At 58.0% G+C, this 22819-nt stretch overlaps 1 protein-coding gene across 3 annotated transcripts in view; it reads right to left on the bottom strand.

The window, feature by feature from the left end:
- STX1A (syntaxin 1A) overlaps positions 1-15197 on the bottom strand; it is a 99394-nt gene extending 84197 nt beyond the window's left edge. For 2 of the 3 annotated variants that reach the window (XM_068415845.1, XM_068415843.1), the window contains exon 1: positions 15147-15197. In XM_068415845.1, coding sequence (XP_068271946.1) covers positions 15147-15176 — 30 coding nt within the window. In that variant the 5' untranslated portion in view covers positions 15177-15197. Of the gene's footprint in view, positions 1-14771; positions 14847-15146 lie in introns of those variants that run through there. The other variant, XM_068415844.1, reaches the window with a different exon arrangement.
- Between the last annotated feature and the right edge of the window lie 7622 nt (positions 15198-22819).

A 22819-nucleotide genomic window follows, 5' to 3' on the forward strand; every position in this document is an offset into this window, starting at 1 on the left:
TCTCCACAGAGCTGCTTTCCACAGCTGCTCAACACAAGCAGCAAACAATTCACAGCTTCCCAAAGCCTGGCTCGCTTGCCAGTGACAGGCGAGGAGCGTGCACTCCCAACACCCCACCAAGCACGGTGCACACCATCCTCCCGGGGCTTCTCAGCTGCCGAAACGGCCGTTCGCCCCCCTCTGCACCCCTGGGCACGCCTGATGTGTTCCAACCTCGGGCTGCAAAGGCTCCCCCAAGACTCCTTACGGTGAGAGAGGAAACGAGAGCCACAGCAAAGCGCTGCAAGTCTAAGTGCCTTCGGTGAGACCAGCTCTAAAAACAGCTCACAGCAAGCGATGAGCCCCAGGTAATTAACACAACCAGCCAGCAAGCAGCTCTGCTGCCCTGCAGCCTTGGTGGGTGTCACGGTTTAAGGCTGGGACGGCTACTAAACTGGTGGCAGACGTGCTCTGTTAACTCTCCTCCCCCCCAGGAATGGGAAGGAAAAGAGAAAAGGGAGAGGGACTTATGGGTTGGAAAGTTAAAAGTTTTAATAAACTATAACAATGAAAAAGAGAATAATAATAATAATAATGGAAATAATTAAACATATACAAAACCAAGATTGAGATCCCCCCAATGATGGTCACATCACCACCAGCACTGCAGGGCAGGCTCCGGGAGGGTCCAGACTGGGCCCAGCAATGGATGGGAACTGGATTCAGGGATGCACAGATCAGGGACAGGAGAAAAATGGACAGAGTCCTCTTCGGACGCCAGCCATACCAGAAGGGGGCGAGACCCCCGTGATCCCCCCGCTTTATACTGAGTATGACGTGTATGGGATGGAATACCTTCGTCGGTCAATTTTGGGTCACCTGTCCTGTCCGCTCCTCCCTGCAGGGGCGACCCCCCTGCAGCTCTTCACTCGTAAGCAGGGAGGAATTTGGCAGTGACCTTGGTTTCTCTAGGAATAAGTACAGCAAGAGCCTTTCTGCATAACATCCCTACCAGTGCCTCAGTGATAACTACAAACTTCGAGCGTTATCAGTCCTGGAAGCAGACACTGTCTGCAAAACATGGCTAGTTTCAGAAAGTGCAGTTACTTAGAAGAGACTTACCTGAAAGTAAAAATCACTGAAAGGACAATCAGTTCTGTTCTAGTCCAACCCAGGACAGCGGGTGGCTGGCGATGCTCGCTTTACGCGTACAGGCACCGCAGGGCAGTGCCGATCGCTGCGGGCACAGCCAGCGGGCGCTCTGCCACCGGCGTGTCCGCAGCAGAGGGGCACAAGGGGTTTGATCAACCACCCTCGACACCCGTTCCTGCTTCACAGAATCACAGAATCCATCAGGTTGGAAGAGCCCTCTGGGATCATCGAGTCCAACCATTGCCCTGACACCACCATGTCAACTAGACCAGGGCACTAAGTGCCATGTCCAGTCTTTTCTTAAACCCCTCCAGAGACGGTGACTCCACCACCTCCCTGGGTAGCCCCTTCCAATGGCTAATGACCCTTGCTGAGAAGAAATGCTTCCTAATGTCCAACCTGAACCTCCCCTGGCGAAGCTTGAGGCTGTGTCCTCTTGTCCTATCGCTAGTTGCCCGGGAGAAGAGGTCAACTCCCACCCTGCTACAAGCTCCCTTCAGGTAGTTGTAGACTGCAATAAGGTCACCTCTGAGCCTCCTCTTCTCCAGGCTAAACACCCCCAGCTCCCTCAGCCGTTCCTCGTAGGTCAGACCCTCCAGACCCTTCACCAGCTTGGTCGCCCTCCTCGGGACTCGCTCCAACACCGCAACATCTCTCTTGAAGTGCGGGGCCCAGAACTGAACACAGTACTCAAGGTGCGGCCTCACCAGTGCCAAGTACAGAGGGACGATCACTTCCCTAGACCGGCTGGCTACACTCTTCCTAATAGAGGCCAGGATGCCATTGGCCTTCTTGGCCACCTGGGCACACTGCTGGCTCATGTTTAGCCGGCTGTTGATCAGCATCCCCAGGTCTCTTTCCGCCGGGCTGCTTTCTAACCACTCTTCCCCCAGCCTGTAGCGCTGCGTGGGGTTGAAAGTGCTTCCGGCACTTTCAGGCAGCACTGGGGACCCCGGAGTCTCCAGGCTTTCACCCCCCACACAGGGTAGGTGAAGATAACCTTTTATCACGAGGCTTTTTATTTCTCCAGCCACATGGCCACATGGCAGGCAGCACGGTGGGCAGCGTGCCGGCAGCAGGGATGGCTCTGGGAGCCGCGGCCTCCCTGGTGCCCCCGGTGCTGCTGAGTGCGGGGAGTGGGACAGGGAGGGCAGGGCAGCCAGAGCTCCTACAGTGTCTTTTGAGGCCTCACAGGGTTAAACATGGCCCCTCCGCAAGGGCCGAAATCGCAAGAGGAGGCAGAGCCAAGCTGTGATACCCTCCCCAGCAAAGGATGGGAAGACAGTCCAGAGCCCCGGAGCATCCCAGGTCTGTGGGTTTTGCAACCAGCACACCACTAATAAATCCATTATCGAGCAGATTACATCCCTCTGGTTCAGAGCAGCCCCATTCGCTCCACAGGTGCTTTCTGGAAGGCAGCAGAGGAGCACAAACCAACCGAAAAGACTCAAAGCCTTCTCTCCTCCAAGCAAGAGGCAGCAGGCAGGGCAAGCTGCGGCAGGGCGTAACGACGGCTCTATTACCTCAGCAGTGCCTCCGCACAGGCTTTAGCTCCTGCCCTCTTCTGTCAGCGTTGCAGATGAATTTGACCGTGTCCAGATGATCTGCGGAGCCGGTACAGGCAGCAGAGCCCCAGCCCTGCCTCCAGCCGCCGCGTAGGGCTGCGGGCTCCAACTCCACGCGCTGCCTCCCATCCCCACCGGAGATGAGGCAATCTGCACAAAAGCACGAGGAAAGGAAAATGCCACCACAGCTGCTACCTCCCTTTTAGGTACCATTAAGTTAAACAAAAAAAAAAGGCCTCGTCCCTAAGAGATGCAGGATGCTGCTCGCCAGCTTCGCTTCCAGGCTGAATCTGGTTTGTTTTCTTTACTGGACGCCTCTGCGCTGATCTGCCCAGCCTGAGACACTTCACGGGCTCGACTTTCTTTGCAAAATGACAGCCCTTTCTGTACCAAAACCAAAGCGCCCCACGGGATGCACAACACAAGGCTGCTCAGCAGGGGGGTGCTCTCCAAGCAGCAGTGGGTTGTGGCCGGGACCATGTTCCCGCACAGAGCAGCACAAAGGGGTCCAGCACCAGTCACCCTGTTCCCTGTGTCCAAGTCCACAAGCCCAGGACATTGCTGCTGGCACCTGAGAGCTCCTGCGGCAGCTTGCTCCTCGCAGCTCCGGAGCACGGCCACGCACGTTGCTGAGAAGGACGAGGTCAGAATAACTCAGCGCCAAGCTGCACCAAGATCTCTTCTCAGCCATCTTAAAAAGCCGTACGGATGCCCAGATCCCTGGAAACATCCCAGCCCAGCTCTGCCACGCGCAGCAGCAGAATCATAGAACCATAGAACCATTTAGGTTGGAAATGGCCTTTAAGATCATCGAGTCCAACCGTTAACCCAGCAGCACTGCCAAGGCCACCACTAACTAATGGCCCTCAGCACCACATCTACACGGCTTTTAAACACCTCCAGGGATGGGGACGCCACCACTGCCCTGGGCAGCCTGTGCCAGGGCTTGACAACCCTTTCGGGGAAGAAATTGTCCCTGATCTCCAATCTAAACCTCCCCTGGCACAACTTGAGGCCATTTCTTCTCGTCCTATCACTTGTTACCTGGGAGAAGAGATCAAGACCCACCTCACTACACCTTCCTTTCAGGCAGTTGTAGAGAGCAAGAAGGTCTCCTCTCAGCCTCCTTTTCTCCAGACTAAACACCCCCAGGTCCCTCAGTCGCTCCTCATCACACTTGTGCTCCAGACCCTTCACCAGCTCCATTGCCCTCCTTTGGACTCTCAAAGAGCAGCAGCTTGCTGCAGCTTGGCTGCTGAAGCTTCACATGAACAAGGTCCAAAGCACCCCACGGGTCTCCTACCCACCAAACTACCACCACCCTCATCCGGGGAGGCTGCGTTGACCCTTCACACCTTAGGCTTTACTTCAGCATTTTGCAGCAGCCACACCAAGTCTTTCCTCAGGAGTCCAAAGGCAGAAGTTCTGCTCCGGAGGATTTTCAGGGAGTGGCGTCAAGGCTGACGATGAGGACAGCCAGAGGGTCTGCTCCCAGGACAGAGCCCTGGAGAGCTGAACCACCTGAGACCACAGCTTAAATCACCCACAGCCTCAGTATTAGCACTTTTTGCAGGCTACTTATATAGTACAGCTGGGCAGCATAATAAACTGGGTATTTTATAGCACACACGCCTCAACTCAGCTATGTCCAATTTCAATATTCACCAAAAACAGCCCATACTTCCCACTAACAACTTTTTGATGAATAAAAGTTCAAGGTACAAATGACTTTAGGATTCAGCAACACCTGCATGAGTCAGTAGGCGCTTCCAATTTCCAACACCAGCAGTGCAAGGGAGAATAAGATTTCCAAGAATTTTGTCCTTAGGTGTTGGCTTTCCTCGCTGCAGAATTACGTTACCGACCTTTGGCGTGAAGCCCAACCCTTTTATCAGGAGCCACGGCCAACTCTTAAGCTCAGTTTTAGAAGCAGGCATGTAAAATTCCATTTAACTATTAAGAACAAATGTCAGAGGTGACAGAGGTGCCACCAGCCCTGAAGAGGGCAAGGAGACGAGCTCACCGACCTCCTCCTGTAGCTCTAGAACATGGACAGTACTATGAACTACTGGCAACGCATCGATACTTTACAGTCAACACTTTACAAAATTTGCAATCATGGCTAAAGAATAATTTGGGTGAAAAACAGCAGACAGACTTAATTCATCAGAAATTAATTTCTTAACATCCTTCTGATGGTGGCACCATCCTTGTCATGGCTTCTGTGCAGCCCAGAGCTTCACGCAGGCAGCACAAGCACCTGCAGCCACAGCACTCGTCTCTCCTGCCCACCCCGACACATGTTCACCAGGAGAGGTTTCTGCCAGGATCACCACCATGCTTGGGTGTCTGCCAAGTGCTCTACGATTGACATCAAGCCCCAGTGATGCCCACCAGTGACCGCAAGGTCTGTACCAGGAAGCTGCTGGCGAAAAAAGAAGGAAAGGCTCAGACAGAGGAGGCGACGCAGGCAGCACCACAGCTCCCATGGCCCATGTCACCAGGAGAGGATCAACACATAAAAACCAAGGCAGTCCGTAAAACGGCTGTCCTTCAAATCAGACTGCACTGCCTACAAACAGACACTCATGGTATGTGTCAGTCCGAAAGGGACCTTCAAAGATCCTCCAGCCCAATTCCCCTGCCATGGGCATGGACATCTTCCACTAGAGCAGGTTGCTCAAATGGTCATGAATGCTCAGACATGGAAATGACATTTCTTTGGTGCTCTTGCCTAGAGCATATAAAGGAACCTTAGCACCATCCAGGTGGGACACCGACCCTCACAGAAGGCAAATGTCTTCTGGAAAATCAAAGCGAACAGTCATTTCATACACCACAAACCCAAAGTCTGACAGGACTTGACGGAAGATCTGAAAGCAATGGCAGATAAAAAGGAAGACTTAATACTAGAAAATCCGCAGCAGACATCACAGCAGAAGTACTGCACAACAGGAAGTGGCCGCAGCTGGCAGTGAGCTTCTGAAAACTCAACAGGACAACAGGACCGGAAGATTTTAATTATTTTTTAGTTAGTTCCCATGAAAAGAAACCTGAATCTGTAAGTATCCACTAGAAACTGAAATACGGCACTATAAACAGAAAGCTCAGGCCCATCATGCAGCAGATATTGACGCTGTGCAGCCCCAGGTTGTCCCCTGCGCTGGCGGTGAACGCCGAGGTGCTGATGGATGCCAGTCCTAGGAGCAGGCAGCAGGGAGAGGAACCTTCTCCAGTGGAAGGAGAATGCTGGCCTAAGAACAAACGAACACAAATAATTTTGGGCAGGAGATTTAGAATTCTACAACCAAGTCAGGACCTGATCTAGTGGAAAATGTCCCTGTCCCAGGCAGGGGGATAGCACTGGATGGTCTTTGAAGGTCCCTTCCAACCCAAACCATTCTGTGAGCCCATAGAACCATAGAAGCATCGAATCACAGAAGCATTTAGGTTGGAAAGGACCGTTAAGATCATTGAGTCCAACTGTTAACCCAGCACTGCCAAGGCCACCACTAAGCCATGGCCCTCAGCACCACATCTACACGGCTTTTAAATCCCTTCAGGGATGGGGACTCCATCACTGCCCTGGGCAGCCTGTTCCAACACTTGACAACCCTTTCGGGGAAGACATTTTCCCTGATCTCCAATCTAAACCTCCCCTGGTGCAACTTGAGGCTGTTTCCTCTCGTCCTGTCACTTGTTACCTGGGAGAAGAGACCGACCCCCACCTCGCTACACCCTCCTTTCAGGCAGTTGTAGAGAGTGAGAAGGTCTCCCCTCAGCCTCCTTTACTCCAGCCTAAACACCCCGAGGTCCCTCAGCCACTCCTCATCATACTTGTGCTCCAGACCCTTCACCACCTCTGTTGCCCGTCTCTGGACTCGCTCCAGCACCTCAAGGTCTTTCTCATCGTGAGAGGCCCAAAACTGCACCCAGGATTCGAGGTGCGGCCTCACCAGTGCTGAGCACAGGGGGACAATCCCTGCCCTAGTCCTGATGGCCACACTAGTGCTGACACAAGCCAGGATGCTGGTGGCCTTGGCCACCTGGGCACACTGCTGGCTCACGTTCAGCCGCCATCAACCAACACCCCCAGGTCCTTTTCCGCCAGGCACTTTCCAGCCACTCTTCCCCAACCCTGTAGCGTTGCGGGGGTTGTTGTGCCCCAAGTGCAGGACCCAACACTTGGCCTTCTTGAGCCTCACACAGTTGCCCCTGGCCCATCGATCCAGCCTGTCCATGACACACCACATGCCACAGCCTGTCCCCTGCTCACAGCCATCCGTCTGCTCACCCGTTTAGGGGCAAGGCAGCGCCCACGTTTCAGACACCAGCCCTGCCGCTGGCTGCCGAAGGCAGGGTCGCGGGCAGCCTGTGGCACATCGCCCCTGCCCTCTCCCCCCACCTTCCAGCTCAGCAAAACATTCTACTCCTTGTGCTTCCAGAGTTGGCTCGTTTTATTTTTTTCCTAAGCAAAGACGGTCCCATTGGCTTTATGCCTGGTCTAGTCCTGACACAGCATCGCTCTGTTTCTGTTTCCCACGCCATCCCTCTCCGCTTGCCTTCCCCTCCCCACGCATGTCCTCTAAGGACAATCCCGCAGCCACCGCGGTCCAAGGACATTCAGCCGTCCCCTGCCGCAGGTTTGCTCAGGTCACCCTCCAGCCGCCCGGAGCCAGGACGTTACTGCACGCTCTGACTTGCCGGGTCCTCCACTTGGGCTCACTCTCCTCCTTTTTGCTAATATACGTAATTTTCTGGAAGTAGCAATTTATCACAGTACTTAGCTTAATGAGCCTTACTGTACATGTTCTGCCTGTAGTGATAATTTTGCATATTTCCTGAGAAATCTCATTAACGGGGAGACACACAGCCAAACAAACATTTGTACAGCTTCCGAGCGGCTCGCACAGAGACAAAGACACTTGCAATTAAAACATCGGGAACTGGGCTAAACCCTTTGGCTCCAGCCCTTTTAGACACCCAGCGCGCAGCCAACGTACGCGGCTTGCGAACGCAACGTCTCAGTGCTCTTCGGTGTCTGCGGCGTTGCACCAGGTTTCAGGAGGCAAAGAGTATTTCTGCATTCAGGTTGACTTCAGTGGGACCACGGATCCCCCGCTGCACCCAACCGAGCAGATAACAAGGGACCCCAGGGCTCAGCGTCCCCCTCTAAGGCCGGTGCTGGTGGGGGCTGAGCCCTCCTGTCCTCTAAAGCCCTGCCCATCACCCCGCTCCCCTGCGGGGTGCAGTCCCCCACTGCAGTCCCCAGTTTCCTCGCAGGGTGGGTACATGAAACACCATCCAGAGCTGACCTAGAGGCCAGGCTTTGCGTGCTGCTGTGTTTAAAGAACATCAAAGGGTCTTCCCAATTTTAAGTCTTCCTTGGCTTGCCCTCCTCAGCCGTGTGCCTGCTGCTGCTAACGGCATCCCTGCAGCACAGGAACGCCTGGGACCCCACAACTGCTGGAGGGGCAGAAGAATGTCTCAGATGGAGAACATGCAAGGCAGGTGTTGTGGGCTCACTCTGCATCACCTCCGTTATCTTCTGCATGCCCGACTGACCCCAGGGAGCAAGGACTCACCCAGAAGGCCAACCGTATCCTGGGCTGCATCCCCAGCAGCGTGGCCAGCAGGTCGAGGGAGGGGATTCTGTCCCTCTGCTCCGCTCTCATGAGACCCCCCCCTGCAGTGCTGCGTCCAGCTCTGGGGGCACCAACAGAAGAAGGACATGGAGCTGTTGGAGCAAGTCCAGAGGAGGCCACAAAGATGCTCAGAGGGCTGGAGCCCCTCTGCTCTGGAGACAGGCTGAGAGAGCTGGGGCTGTTCAGCCTGGAGAACAGAGGGCTCTGGGGAGACCTTCCAGCACCTTCCAGTACCTGAAGGGGCTACAGGAAAGCTGGAGAGGGGCTTTTGACAAGGGCATGGAGTGACAGGATGAGGGGGAACGGTTTTAAACTGAAAGAAGGAAGATTGAGATGAGATATTGGGAAGAAATTCTTTGCTGTGAGGGTGGTGAGACCCTGGCCCAGGTTGCCCAGAGAAGCTGTGGCTGCCCCCTCCCTGGCAGTGTTCAAGGCCAGGTTGGATGGGGCTTGGAGCAACCTGGTCTGGTGGAAGGTGTCCCTGCCTGTGGTGGGGGGTTGGAACTAGATGATCTTTAAGGTCCCTTCCAACCCAAACCAGTCTGTGATTCTATGTCTCACCCCCTCCTGCTCGCCAGGACCACAAGGGAGCAGGTGAAGCAGCTTCCCTGCCCTGGAGATGCACCCTCACGGCGGGGAGGTGGTCGAGCCAGACACGGTCCAATGGCAGCCGTGGTGCACAGCCTTCCCCAGCAGCTTTGCTCCTTCCAGCCCCCAGAAAATCAGCTTTTCAGCATCGCTACCCACCCCACTGACTACAGCCAGGCCAGGCAGCCGGGCGGGCTGCGGACGCGCAATACGGAGCCACCGGCTGTGCCTGCCACGTGACAGCCCCAGCTCCCTGACGGGTGAGGGAAGAAGTGAGGCTGAATTATTTATGTGACCCTTTCGGTTGAACAGAAGAGCTCGAAAGCACACCAGGCAACAGAGAGGGTTAAAAAAGGAAAGGAAGACAGCATTTAAATAAGCAAATATATCTATCTGTCTCCAGGGTGAGCAGGGACTTTTGCAGCAGGGGGTGGCTCCAGAAAAGCCCCACTGCCCTGATATAGATCGACGACACCTGACTTCTGCTGCAAACAGCAACTTTGGTGGACTTACGTTTGTGCCCCCAAGAGAGAAATCATCAGTGAGCGCAGCACGGGATTATTAACGAGTGGGGATGTAACAAGATGATAGAATCACAGAATCACAGACTGGTTTGGGTTGGAAGGGACCTTAAAGATCATCTAGTTCCAACCCCCCTGCCACAGGCAGGGACACCTTCCACTAGACCAGGTTGCTCCAAGCCCCATCCAACCTGGCCTTGAACACTGCCAGGGAGGGGGCAGCCACAGCTTCTCTGGGCAACCTGGGCCAGGGTCTCACCACCCTCACAGGGAAGAATTTCTTCCCAATATCTCATCTCAATCTCCCCTCTTTCAGGTTAAAACTGTTCCCCCTCGTCCTATCAAGATCTGGCTGCAAGTCCTGGGGGGCTGCGCTGCAGATTTCAGCTGCTGCATGAGGGAAGAGGGTGGATCCACAGAGCCAGACCCGGAGCCGACCTCGCTTCCTCTCTCCCTTTATTTTTAACGCACACCTCCCCGCACCTCCCACGGGCAGGAGGCAGCGCGTGAAACAGGGACGCTGCAGGCAGGCAGGCGGGAGCGGGGGGTTCCAGCCGGCCGGGGAGGACGACGGACGACGCTGGAGAAAGGCACCTGCAAAGGGCTGCCAGAGAGGAGCGACAGGCTCGGGAGGAAAGAGCTCTGCAAAAGCGTTTGGACCATTTCTGCAAGCTGGAGAAGTGCAAAAGCAGGTCTGGTTTTGCATCCGTGCCTCTCCCGTTGGCGTGGTTTGGGAAACAGCTCCTTCCTCAGAAACAAGGTATGATGAGAAACAAAAGCTAGACATGAAATAAAGAGCAACTCTTCCAATCCCAGAGGGATTATCCTCAGTTAACACTCACTTGAGCAAGGCAAGCCTTTAGACCCCATGGGAAGGTCACCAGAACCGTGACCATCACTTTGCACACTTGCTTCGTTGCAGGCAACCGTTAAGGCTTCAGTCCTACAAACACCTCTGCAGCCACCCAGTCTCAGACAGACAACCAGTCCCACCACACTAGGTCTGTGCTGGGAGTCAAGTGGGACCTCCAGGTCCAAACTGTCCTCCTTCACCTGGCACCGCTCTGGAGAAGGTCCTTGTCACGCTGGGGGAGCTTCTGCCAGCACTGAAAACTGCCAGGCCTGGACACCGTCACGCAAGCATGGCGGCCTTGCCAAACCTCTCCCCCCAACACCCAAACCCACGCTTTGGGTAGTGTCCACCCCAGCATCTCAAGGAACACTTCCATCATGTCATAGCAAGCTAAAACATCAGGTCAGCACTGTCTGGTAGAGAACGGAGAGGGGATCTGCCAACCGATAAATGGTCTTTCCCTGCCCACTTAGAGCCCAGCAACTGCTACAGCCACCAAAAATCAATAACTATTGGAAATTCTGCTAACTGGCTGTATGAAATCTTGACAGTGCAGCCCCGTCCTCCCGAAATCACCCAGCCACACATTTCTTAATGGCTGGTAACGCCAAGTGCAGGGACAACAAACAGCAACCCTGACACCAACCATCCAGGTCCACCCAGCCACTAGCCCCCCCCACCCCTCCAGCCCCCATGTCCCCTCGAAACCCCCTCTCCTGGCCCAGGCAGGCATCTCACAGCAGCCAGCAGTGCCTTGGCATCATCTCACTGCTTCAGCAATGGGAAGCAAGTGCAGGGAATCAAGTCGTGCTGGAAAGAGGGCACTGTGGGACCCAGGAGCAGGAACCGTCAAACGCCACTTCCACGGCCTGCCCAACATCTTCATCAACGGCACGGACAGTGGGACCGAGTGCACCTCAGCAAGCTTGCAGGTGACACCGAGCTGAGTGGTGCAGTCGATACACAGGAGGGAAGGGGTGGCACCCAGAGGGACCTGGACAGGCTGCAGGAGTGGGTCCATGTGAACCTCATGAAGTTCAACCAGGACAAGTGCAAGGTCCTGCACCTGGGTCAGGCAATCCCCAGCACCAGCACAGACTGCGTGATGGATGGATGGATGGATGGATGGAGAGCAGCTCTGCAGAGAAGGAGCGGGGGATACTGGTGGGTGACAAATGGGACATCAGTCGGCAATGTGCACTTGCAGCCCAGAAAGCCAAGCGTCTCCTGGGCAGCATCACCAGCAGCGTGGCCAGCATGTCGAGGGAGGGGATCTCCCCCTCTGCTCCACTCCCCTCAGACCCCCCTGGAGCACTGAGGCCAGCTCTGGGGTCCCCAGCACAACACAGACATGGACCTGGTAGAACGGGGCCAGAGGAGGCCACCAAAATGGTCCAAGGGCTGAGAGTTGGGGTTGTGCAGCCTGCAGAAGAGACGGCTCCAGGGAGACCTTACTGTGGCCGCTCAATACTTAAAGGGGGCTTATAGGAAAGAGGGAGAGAGACTTTCGACCAGGGCCTGCAGTGACAGCACAAGGGGCAACGGTTTTAAACTGAACAAGGGTGGGGTTAGGCTGGACATAAGAAGAAATGTTGTACCATGACAGTGGTGAGACCCTGGCCCAGGTTGCCCAGAGGAGCTGTGGCTGCCCCCTCCCTGGCAGTGTTCAAGGCCAGGTTGGATGGGGCTTGGAGCAACCTGGTTTAGTGGAAGGTGTCCCTGCCCATGGCAGGGGGGTTGGAACTAGATTATCTTTAAGGTCCCTTCCAGCTCAAACCATCTTGTGATCCTACGACACTTGCACAATTCCCTCATCTCCTCCTGCTCTCTCTCAAAACATCATTCGTAATTATTTTACCATTTGGACCTGTCTCACACCCTGGAAATCAACCCAACCTCACCCAAACTGAGCTGTCACCTCCCAGGCAGGACATAGCAGTGTGGGACCCTCACTGTCCTGCACACACGCACCATCTCATCCCAGCCCCGCGGCACCCTGGCCATGGTGCCCCGCTGAGCCAGGACAGCAGAGCCCTGGCGCGTTGAGCAGAGCTTCAGGCTCTTCCTCCATCCGCAGTGGCTGACGGGTCTTTACAATGCAACACCCTCAGCACCAGCTCTCCTCAAGCTTTGGAGGACACAACACAAGCAGAGCATAAAGACAGACATTTTAGGTGCCTGCAGCACAGGGAGAGGCAGCTTAGACACTGTCCCAAAAGCAAAATCAATTATTTTTCCAATCATTTTTGTCCCATCCCTGCTCTATCACCAAGACTGCAGAGGGACAACAGCAGCAGGAGGGGCTGCTTCTGGGGGTTTTGGGGAAGGGGACAAGCTCCAGCTCCACTCTGGAGAGGCAGGAAACATCACCCATGGCCAGAGCCGTGGCACCTACCCACGAGCAGCTGAGGGCAAAGCTCTGCTGATCTCCTTCCCGGGCATCCTTCCCGGCCTGTCCTCGGCTGTTCTTCCTCCACAACAAGAGGATATTTTTCAGCCATAAGCTAAATTTCCCATCCCTGGTTCAGAGCCGGCCTGGGGGCACCACCACCCCCAGGGCACTAGATAAGCTCCAGTGAGTTTGAACACAACCTGAACGCCCAGGTTCAGAAAAGACAGGGGATGAGCATTTGGAATTTCAAGTACCATTTTAAAAATCCCATTAAGACATGAAGCTCTTGTTCTGCACAGCAGTGCAAGCCCTGCATCCCCTCCTCAGCTCCAGTAAAGCCAGCTCTTTGGTTTGGGGGTTGTTTTTTTTTTTTTAATTCTTCATTTTTATCATCCCTGGCAGAATTTAGACACGATATTAAAACGAGAAGATACTGGCCCAGGCTGTTAGTGAGGTTGGCTACTGGCAGCATAGAAAAAAACAAGCCCAAACACTCCCTAGACTCTGTCCACTGCAGCATCTCGCTCCTCCCAGGCGACCGCCACCACCAAGGCTGTAAATCCACATTCCCCGCAGCCCTGCCAGGCTCTGCCCCGGTGCGGGCACCCGCTCAGCTCCGGGCCATCCGGATGCTCCGAACCAGACCTCCACCCCCAGAAGCCCCCGGACGCAGTGGGGAGCACCGGGAAGACGTTGCGCTCGAGGGCCACGCAGCCCTTCAGCGTTAGGCTGATGAATAAGGAACACCAGCAGCAGTGAGGCAAAAACACGCTTTATTTTTCTTAAGACATATTTAAAGGAACGGAGAGGTTTTAAAATACTCTACGGCATCACTTCTCAGCCAGCACCGGCTGCCGAGAGGACATTCACGGGGCTGGTTTTTACTATTATTATTATTAAAAAGCCTATTTTCCAATCTTATTTCACAGCCTGCGCTGTGGGGGGGGAACGAGCCCCCTGTTTGGGTGCTTTCCAGGCGCTCCGGCTGAGCGGGAGGTGCAGTTGTTCTTTATATAGCCCCTTCCTCCTCCAGCAGCGCCAGCCACCCCCTCGGCCCCTTGCTGGCGTCACCCCAGCTCCGTCCTCCTGGCGCTTTCCAGACCTGAACCAAACTCCCCGGCTGAAGCGATCCCGGTTGGGGTCTCTGTGGGGACCAGCCAGCCTGGGCACCCCCAGTTGTCCCCGCTACCCCTCACTCCATGCCTGGGTCACCCCCTCCTCTCCTGATGGTCACCCCCCCAGACCGAGCACAGACGGCGCAGCCAGACCCCTGCTCGCCGCCCTCTCCGCGCCCCCCCGCCCCAGATCACCCGCAGACCCAATTGTGAAGTAATTAAAAAAAAAACAACAAGAAAAGCAGCAAAGCAAGCGGCAATGCGATGGCACGAGGCTGGATGCTGGGGCAGTGCGCTGGGATTTCAGGCTCTCGCCCTCTCAGGGATCCCCGCTGCCCCCCGCATGCTGCAGAGCTCGGCCCCCAGCCGTGGGTGGCAGCACCCCTCGTCCCACCGTGAGCGAGGCGGGTCCCGGGGGTCCCGTGCCCCCGCCGCAGCCCCTGGCCGGCGAGGGGACAGGCGGCGAAGGGGCAGCGAGGGGCTCCGCCGCGGCACGCGTCGAGGCTGCTGCCCGCTCCCCCCCACCCGAGCTCCCCGTGACCGGCGGGGGGTTCCCGAGTGCCCCCAGACGGGGACCGGGCGCTCCCCTGGGGACAGGCTGCAGCCGGTGCCCGACGCCCCCGCTGACCCCCGCGGCCCCGGCTGGATACCCCGGTCACGGCACCGGGCACCGAGCGGCCGTTTGTGGCCCGGGGGGTGGCGGGGAGCAGCGGCGGGCCCGGGGGGCGGCGGGGTCCCCCCGGCGGGCAGCACCGCGGGGCTGCGCGGCCCCGGCCCCCCCCGGCCAGGCGACATCAGCAGAGCCGGGAGCGTGAAAAAGCAAAACGGGTGCAGAGCCGGGCGGGGCGGGAGGCGGCACCGGGCGGGCACCGGCACGGCACGGGCAGGGCCCTGCTGCCCGCAGCATCCCCGCCGGCCGCTGCCCTCCCCGCTCCCGGTAAAAACAATCGGGTTTATTTACCTTTTTTCCGGCCGCGATCGCTCTCAGGCGGCCCGGCCCCGCGGGCAGCCGGTCACCCGGCGCCGGGGGAACATGAGGTTCCCCCGGGGCAGCCCCCGCGGCTCGCACCGCCTGCCCGGGAGCCGGGGGGAGCCGGAGGGGCCCGCGGGGAGGGCGGGGGGGGGGATCCCGGGGAACCCCGCTCCCGCCCCGACAGCCCCGCGAAGGCGCCTCGGCCCCGGCCTCCCCCGGCGCCGCCGCTCGGGGCACGGCGGCCCCGGGCCCGGGGAGGGGTGGCGGGGCGAGGCGGCGCCGGGCGGTCCCCGAGCACGGGCAGAGGCGCCTCCCGCGCCCTCCGTACCCCCCCCCCCGCCGCGGGCAGAGCCCCCCACTCACGGCGCGCAGCTCCCCGGTCCGGTCCTTCATCCTGCCCGGCCGCCGCCGCGATGGCTCCGGGGGAGGAGCGGGCGCAGCACATGCGCGGAGCGGAGCGGGGGGGGGGGGGCGGCCTGCCGGGAGGGGCAGCGGGGGCGCCCGCCTTGGGGTCACACTGCGGGGGGGCACATGGGGTCTGGCACCGGAGGGGGAACACCGCACAGAGGGCGCGGCTGGGGAGGACACGGCTGCGGGGGTCAAACGGGGGGGAGTCGCCGGGGGGGGCACACCGGGGGGGGGGCACATGAGGTCTCACACTTGGGGGTCACACCTGGGGGAATCACATCGGAGGGGTCACACTGGGGGGGGCACACGAAGAGGCCACAGCTGGGAACAACATCAGGGGGAGGCCACAGCTGGGGCTCACACTGGGGGCTCAGCTGGGGTCCCTCCCCTGGGGGGGGTCACACCTGGGGGACATCCCGTCAGGGTGCTCTGCTGGGGGGGGGCACACAGCAGGGCAGCCCCAACTGCAGGGTCACATCTGGGGGTCACCGGGGTGGTGGCAGCACCGGGAGTGGGGATCCGGCAGGCACCACAGTTTGGGGGCACCAGCAGGAGGGGCTCGCACTGACCCCCAGCCCGGGGACAGGCAGGGGCAGTGGTGGGGGGGTCCACCCTGGGGGACCCCAACCCCGGGCTCGCAGGGAGCAGCGAGGTGCCAACATGGCTCAGGCAGGTGGTGCCAGTTCGCTGCTTCTGGGGGAACTGGCGGTGTCAGGGAGACACCCCTCTGCCCCCCATTTCCCAGGGGCAGGGCAGGAACAGGACCTCCTGCAGCCTGTGCCCGCAGGTTCCTGCACATTCTGGGGCTGCCCGGGGGCCAGCTGGTCCAGCCTCAGGGCCACTGGCCGCAGCTCTGGTGGCCCTGGATGTGTCCAGCACCCATGGGGTGCCCAGTGCTGGGGTGCACGTGGTGCGGAGGCTCTGGTCTTCTCCCAGCGCTCCTGTGCCAGGGAGAAGCTCCAGAGCCACCGGTGCAGGGGGTGGCTCTGCACAGGGACAGCCTTCAGTGTCCTAAACCCAGCAGGTGGGAGTCAAGCAGAAATGTTCCAGCAACACCCCACTCCTCTTCCCTGTGAAGTGTCCGGCCATCAAAACTCAGTGTCTTGGCAAAGATCTCTTCCCCATGATCCTCCAGGTTCATGCACTGAGCAGAGAATCCCTGGAACCGGTCCTACATCTCAATGAGAAATGGCTAAGCAAGACATGCTCAGGTTAAACGTTTCCATAGAAAAAATTAAGAGGCTCGGACTAAACATCCATGGGACCCTAACTGATTTTAGAGAATGAAAATGGCCAGATGCCATTTCCCAAGCAAACTACTGTGGGATATGAAATGAAGGAGCGCCAGCCGACTGGGAGATGCTACATGCCCGCATTGGAGGAGATGCTCAGAGATTTCTTGGGAGCCCATCAGACACAGGCTTAGCCCAGGACTCCCGATGTGCCTGGCAGGTACGCAGCTGCAGGACGAGAGCCTGGGATTTGGGAGCACAGCGGGGCTCCCCCCAGGGTGCTGCACTACCTCCACCACAGATAAATTTGGTCTTGGTGAGTGTTAGCAGTTCTTCCCTGCAACCCTCCTTCTGGCCATTCACTCTCTGCTGCCCTCGGCTCCGGGACGGGGATGGGACTTCAGAGAGCCCTGACCCCTCCGTGTGCTCCAGCCCAACATGCTGGCACTGGAGCCTGGTGCTGGGGGTGTGAAGGTCTCCCTGCATCACCGGAGCAGCCCAGAGCTGTGGTGGGGAGGACGCCCAGGCTGGGAGATGCTGCATTCTTCATCCTGCCTTAGCAGGTGACTTGTCCTCCTGAGCCCCACGGAGCGAGTCCAGAGAAGGGCAACGAAGCTGGTGAAGGGTCTGGAGGGTCTGACCTACGAGGAATGGCTGAGGGAGCTGGGGTTGTTTAGCCTGGAGAAGAGGAGGCTCAGAGGTGACCTTATTGCAGTCTACAACTACCTGAAGGAAGGTTGTAGTGAAGTGGGAGTGGGCCTCTTCTCCCAGGCAACTAGCGACAGGACAAGAGGACACAGCCTCAAGCTGTGCCAGGGGAGGTTCAGGTTGGACATTAGGAAGCATTTCTTCTCAGAAAGGGTCATTAGCCATTGGAAGGGGCTGCCCAGGGAGGTGGTGGAGTCACCATCTCTGGAGGTGTTTAAAAAAAGACTGGACATGGCACTTAGTGCCATGGTCTAGTTGACATGGTGGTGTCAGGGCAACAGTTGGACTCGATGATCCCAGAGGGCTCTTCCAACCTGACTGATTCTGTGATTCTGTGGTGAAGGGTCTGGAGCACAAGTGTGATGAGGAGCAGCTGAGGGACCTGGGGGTGTTTAGCCTGGAGAAAAGGAGGCTGAGGGGAGACCTTCTCGCTCTCTACAACTGCCTGAAAGGAGGGTGTAGCGAGGGGGGGTTGGTCTCTTCTGGGTAACAAGCAATAGGATGAGAGGAAACAACCTCAAGTTGCACCAGGGGAGGTTTAGATTGGAGATCAGGGACAATTTCTTCACTGAAAGGGTTGTCAAGCGCTGGCACAGGCTGCCCAGGGCAGTGGTGGAGTCCCCATCCCTGGGGGGATTTAAAAGCCATGTAGATGTGGTGCTGAGGGCCATGGGTTAGTGGTGGCCTTGGCAGTGCTGGGTTAACGGTTGGACTTCATCATCTTAACGGTCCTTCCCAACCAAAACGGTTCCGTGACTCAGTGACAGGGTCGGGCAGACCCCCCCGCCCGCGGCCGGCCGCGCTCAGGGCACCAAGCGCCGCTCGCTGCTCCCGCAGCTCCGCCGCCCGCCGCGCTCCGCTCGGCTCCCCGGGCAGCGCGGCCCGGGCCCGGCTCCGCAGCGGGGCCGTCACCCCCCGCCGGGCGCTGGGCAAGGGCCGCCCCCGGCTCCCCCCACCCCCGCCCGCAGCGCTGGGGCGCGGCGCCCCCTGGCGGCCGCGGCGGGGCCCTGCGGGGGTCGGACCTCCCGGAGCGGGCTGTGCCTCCGCCGGCCGCGCAACCGCCATCGCCGCGCTCAGCCCCCCCGGGGCACCCGCCGGGCTAACGCCAGGGGCTCCCTCGCCCTGGGGCTCCTGGGAGCCACGTGTGTTCCCGCGCTTGTTGTTCCCCGAATCACCCAGATCCAGCCCTTTCCCCACCTTCACTTCCTCTCTTAAACATCCCATAATAAGTTCTGTGCAATTCACAGAATCCCAGCCTGGTTGGGGTCGGAAGGGACCTCTGGAGATCATCCAGTCCAACCCCTGCCAAAGCAGGGTCACCCAGAGCACGTTGCACAGAGTCATGTCCAGGTGGGTTTGAATATCTCCGCAGAAGGAGACTCCCCCCCTCCCTGGGCAGCCTGTGCCAGGGCTCTGGCACCCTCACAGCAAAGAAGTTTTTCCTCACATTGAGATGGAACTTCCCGTGTCTCAGTTTGTGCCCGTTGCCCCTTGTCCTGTCGCTGGGCACCACTGAGAAGAGTCTGGCCCCATCCCCTTGACACCCGACCCTAAGGTATTTGTGAGCGTTGATAAGATTCCCCCTCAGTCTGCTCTTCTCCAGGCTGAACAGACCCAGCTCCCTCAGCCTCTCCTCGGAGCAGAGATGCTCCAGCCCTCTGACCATCTCCGTACCCCTCCGCTGGACTCTCTCCAGTGGTTCCTTGTCTTTCTTGAACTGGGGGGCCCAGAACTGCACGCAGTTACTCCAGGTGTGGCCTCAGCAGGACAGGTAGAGGGGGAGGAGAACCTCCTTCAACCTGCTGGCCACACTCTTCCTCATGCACCCCAGGACACCATTGGCCTTCCTGGCCCCAAGGGCACATTGTTGCCTCATGGGGAACTTGTTGTCCACCAGAACTCCCAGGTCCTTCTCTTCAGAGCTGCTTTCCAGCAGGTCAGTCCCCAGCCTGTACTGGTGCGTGGGGTTATTCCTCCCGAGGTGCAGGGCCCTACACTTGCCTTGGTTGAACTTCATGAGGTTCCTCACCTCCCAGCTCTCCAGCCTGTCCAGGAATGGCAGCACGGCCTGCTGGGGGATCGGCCACTCCTCCCAGTTTGGTATCATCAGAAAACTTGCTGATGCTGATAATTGATGAATAAGTTAAATAGGACTGGACCCAGTGCTGACCCCTGGGGAACACCACTAGCTACAGGCCTCCAACTAGACCCCACATCCCAAAACGTGTCCCATGCCCCCAGGCAGAAATACCCCCCTCCCTCCAGCAGGTGCCTTCACACCAGGGCCCTGGGGCTGAGGCTCTGCCAGGAAGGGCCGGAACAGGGTGTCCCTTCCTCCGGCTCCCTAATTTGGGTTCCCACCTACCCATGTGCCTCTGTGCTCCCTCAGGCTTGTACAGATGGGACTTGCATGGGTTGGTGGCTCCTGGGAGGGACCCGACTGTTGCTTGGGCTCCCCCTCCCACCAGTGTCTCTCCATGCTTCTTTGCAGGTGGGCAGAGGAGCTTTATTGCACATCCCACAGCGGCGAGAGTTCCTGTCACCAGGAACAGGGCTTAATTTACGGAAGTGACAGGAGCACCGTGCTTTTCCAAAAGAGATGTCACGCCCTTTGCCATTACCCCCATGAGCCCTCCCCACGGCCAGGGCTGGGAGCCTACCTTCTCCCTGCTCTTGTCTTCTCCTCCTGAGGAGGCTGGGCAGGCACTTCAAGGAGGTGTCTCTCCTGCCACCAGCTCCCCGTGAAGAGCAGTGCTAATTCAGTCCCCAAGTCCACGCTTGCACACACAAGCCACCCTCCCATCCAGGAGGAGCCACAGCAGTGGGTGGGTGCAGATTGGCCAAAATCATGCCCAGTGCCAGAGTCTCACCACCTTCTCCAGCCACCCAGGATCCCCACGGATGGCTCTCAGCACGGCACATGCTGCCGTGCCCCTGCCACGTGCTGTCGGTGGTTTGTCACATCGCCCCGAGCCCAACTGCCTCCGGAGCAACCTCCCCCCCTCCCCAGGCAGCTCTGCTCATCTGCCCCACAGGGACAGGGGCCCGGATCACTGCGAGACAGGACCAGTGTCCTTCAGCACACTGCTTCCTGCTGGCTTCCATGGAGAGCTGGGACCATCTGGGCCAAGGGCTTCCTGAAGCAGAAGGGACCAGCTTTCCTCCCGGAGGAGCTGAAGCTCCTGCTCCCATCATGTACGCTTACCAGCTCAAAAACCAGCTCCTCACACACTAAGAAGTGGAACAGGCACCTGGGTCTGTGTTTGGGCCACCACCATCTAGGTGCCTTTCAAGAGCTCTAATATCAAGGGACGATGGTGGACACCTCAGCTGGCAGTGCAGGAGCAGGGTCTCACTGCACAGAGAGGTCTTGCTGGTGGAGCTTAAGCACTGGGCACCGCTGTGTGGGTTACCTGGACCCAGCAGCTCTTGCAGCATTTCTCTTGTTTGTGCTGCATTTCTTTACTGCAGCTCGTTAGGGCAGGGGCTCATGTCACCCACACCCCCACGGGGGAGGCGGGGGGGGGCAGGCACAGAAGGCCTCCTCACTGCAAATCGCTCTAACACCAAGGATGGTGGAGGAGGAGGATGGAAGAGGATGGAGGAGGATATTTCCCTCTCACCCACGGAGGGAAATATGAAGCCACCATAATATCGCAAGGAAAACTCAGTGTCTGGTGTCCTCCCACACCGCGGCAGCTCAGCTCTCCACTGCCCACCATGAGGCTTCACCTCCCAGCCTCTGCCTCCACCCACCTGAACACCTCTTTGTCTCCTGCCAAGGGAAGAGGCTGTTCCTTGGGGGGGCTCCATGGTGCCCCGTGCTCTCCATGTTCACTCTTCCCCAAGGCAGGTGAGAAGGATGAAACCTTCCAGACCCAGCTCTCCATCCTCGCCTCTCACCAGAGCCAGGACACCACGCTCTGGCTGTCCCAGCTGAGAGCGTGGATGGGACTGACCATGCCTGTCACACCAGAGCATCCTTTCCCCTGCTAGAGCTAACGCTGAACAGCTCATCCCACCTGTCCCCTTGTGGCACCGCTGTGGCCGCACGGCTCAGCTCTCTCCACGTTGCTGCTGCTCAGCATGCCGGGCAGATCTCCAGTACTGACATCAGGCTGCCAGAGCAGGGACCCTGCTCGCAAGACAGGTCAGCACCTTCCTCCATGCCAGACATTGAGCAGGACCACCCTTCCTCCATCTGAAGTATCCTTTTTAGCTAGGTCTCATCTAAAGGCACCCAAACAAATATTTTCCTCCTCCCCTAATCTCCACAGAGTACCATGGAAGCCAACATCCCCACTTAGCAAACTTCCCTGCCTGCTACATGACAGCCTTTCCCATTTCCAGCCCCAACAGCTTCTCACCTCCAGTGAGGACTGCAGGTCCCTTCTCATAGAATGGTTTGGGTTGGAAGGGACCTTAAAGATAATCTAGTTCCAACCCCCTGCCATGGGCAGGGACACCTTCCACTAGACCAGGTTGCTCCAAGCCCCATCCAACCTGGCCTTGAACACTGCCAGGGAGGGGGCAGCCACAGCTTCTCTGGGCGACCTGGGCCAGTGTTTCACCACCCTCACAGCAAAGAATTTCTTCCTAATACCTAATCTAAATCTCCCCTCTTTCAGTTTAAAACCATCCCCCCTCGTCCTATCACTACTTGCCCTTGTAAAAAGCCCCTCTCCAGCTTTCCTGTAGCCCCTTCAGGCACTGGAAGGTGCTACAAAGTCTCCCCGAAGCCTTCTCTTCTCCAGGCTGAACAGCCCCAGCTCTCTCAGCCTGTCTCCAGAGCAGAGGGGCTCCAGCCCCCTGATCATCTTCGTGGCCTCCTCTGGACTCGCTCCAACAGCTCCATGTCCTTTTCTGTTGGGGGCCCAGAGCTGGACGCAGCACTGCAGGGGGGGTCTCATGAGAACTTTTGATGCAGCCCAGGACACGGGTGGCTTTCTGGGCTGCCAGCGCACGTTGCCGGCTCATGGTGAGCTTCTCGTCACCCATCACCCCAAGTCCTTCTCCTCAGGGCTGCTCCCCGTCCATTCTCCGCCCAGCCTGTGTCTGTGCTTGGGATTGCCCCGACCCACATGCAGGACCTTGCACTCTCCCTTCCAGCCAGCCCCTGTCCACATGCCCTCCCTCCTGGGCTGGGTGCCACCACCCATCTCATACAGGGCACCAGAGAGGGCTGCAGGAGCTTTGTGGTGTGGCAAGGGCTGAGAAAACAGATGGAGCAAAACCCTCTCAAGCAGCCTCTGACCCCAGGAACTGAGACAAGGCTGTGGGGAGACCGGCTCCCCAAGAGCCCTGGAGATGCAGGGACTAAGTGGAGGAGGCTCAGACAGCCCTTTATTCGTGCTGCAAGCAACACAGATTACAAAAAAAAATCAGTCAGAGACACATTTCACTTTAACAGCGCCTGCGTCTGCAGCACTTGATGTATTTACGAGCTTTCAGGTGAGTCAGGCAGCTGACAGCAACTGCAAATCAGCGCACAAACCCGAGCAGTCACACACGCTTCACTGACACATGAAAAATTACAATGGTATTTTGAGCGGAGGTTGCAGGATGGCTGGTGAGGTCTGCGGCTGATCTCAGATTGGTCCTGCTGTTTCTGAGGACTTGCCTCCATCACGAGAGACTGGACTGTGACTGCCAATGGAAGGAAGAGACCAGACATGCACAAAGGGGTCC

This window comes from Nyctibius grandis, chromosome 18, assembly GCF_013368605.1.
Source record: "Nyctibius grandis isolate bNycGra1 chromosome 18, bNycGra1.pri, whole genome shotgun sequence".
Taxonomy (NCBI): Eukaryota; Metazoa; Chordata; class Aves; order Nyctibiiformes; family Nyctibiidae; genus Nyctibius; species Nyctibius grandis.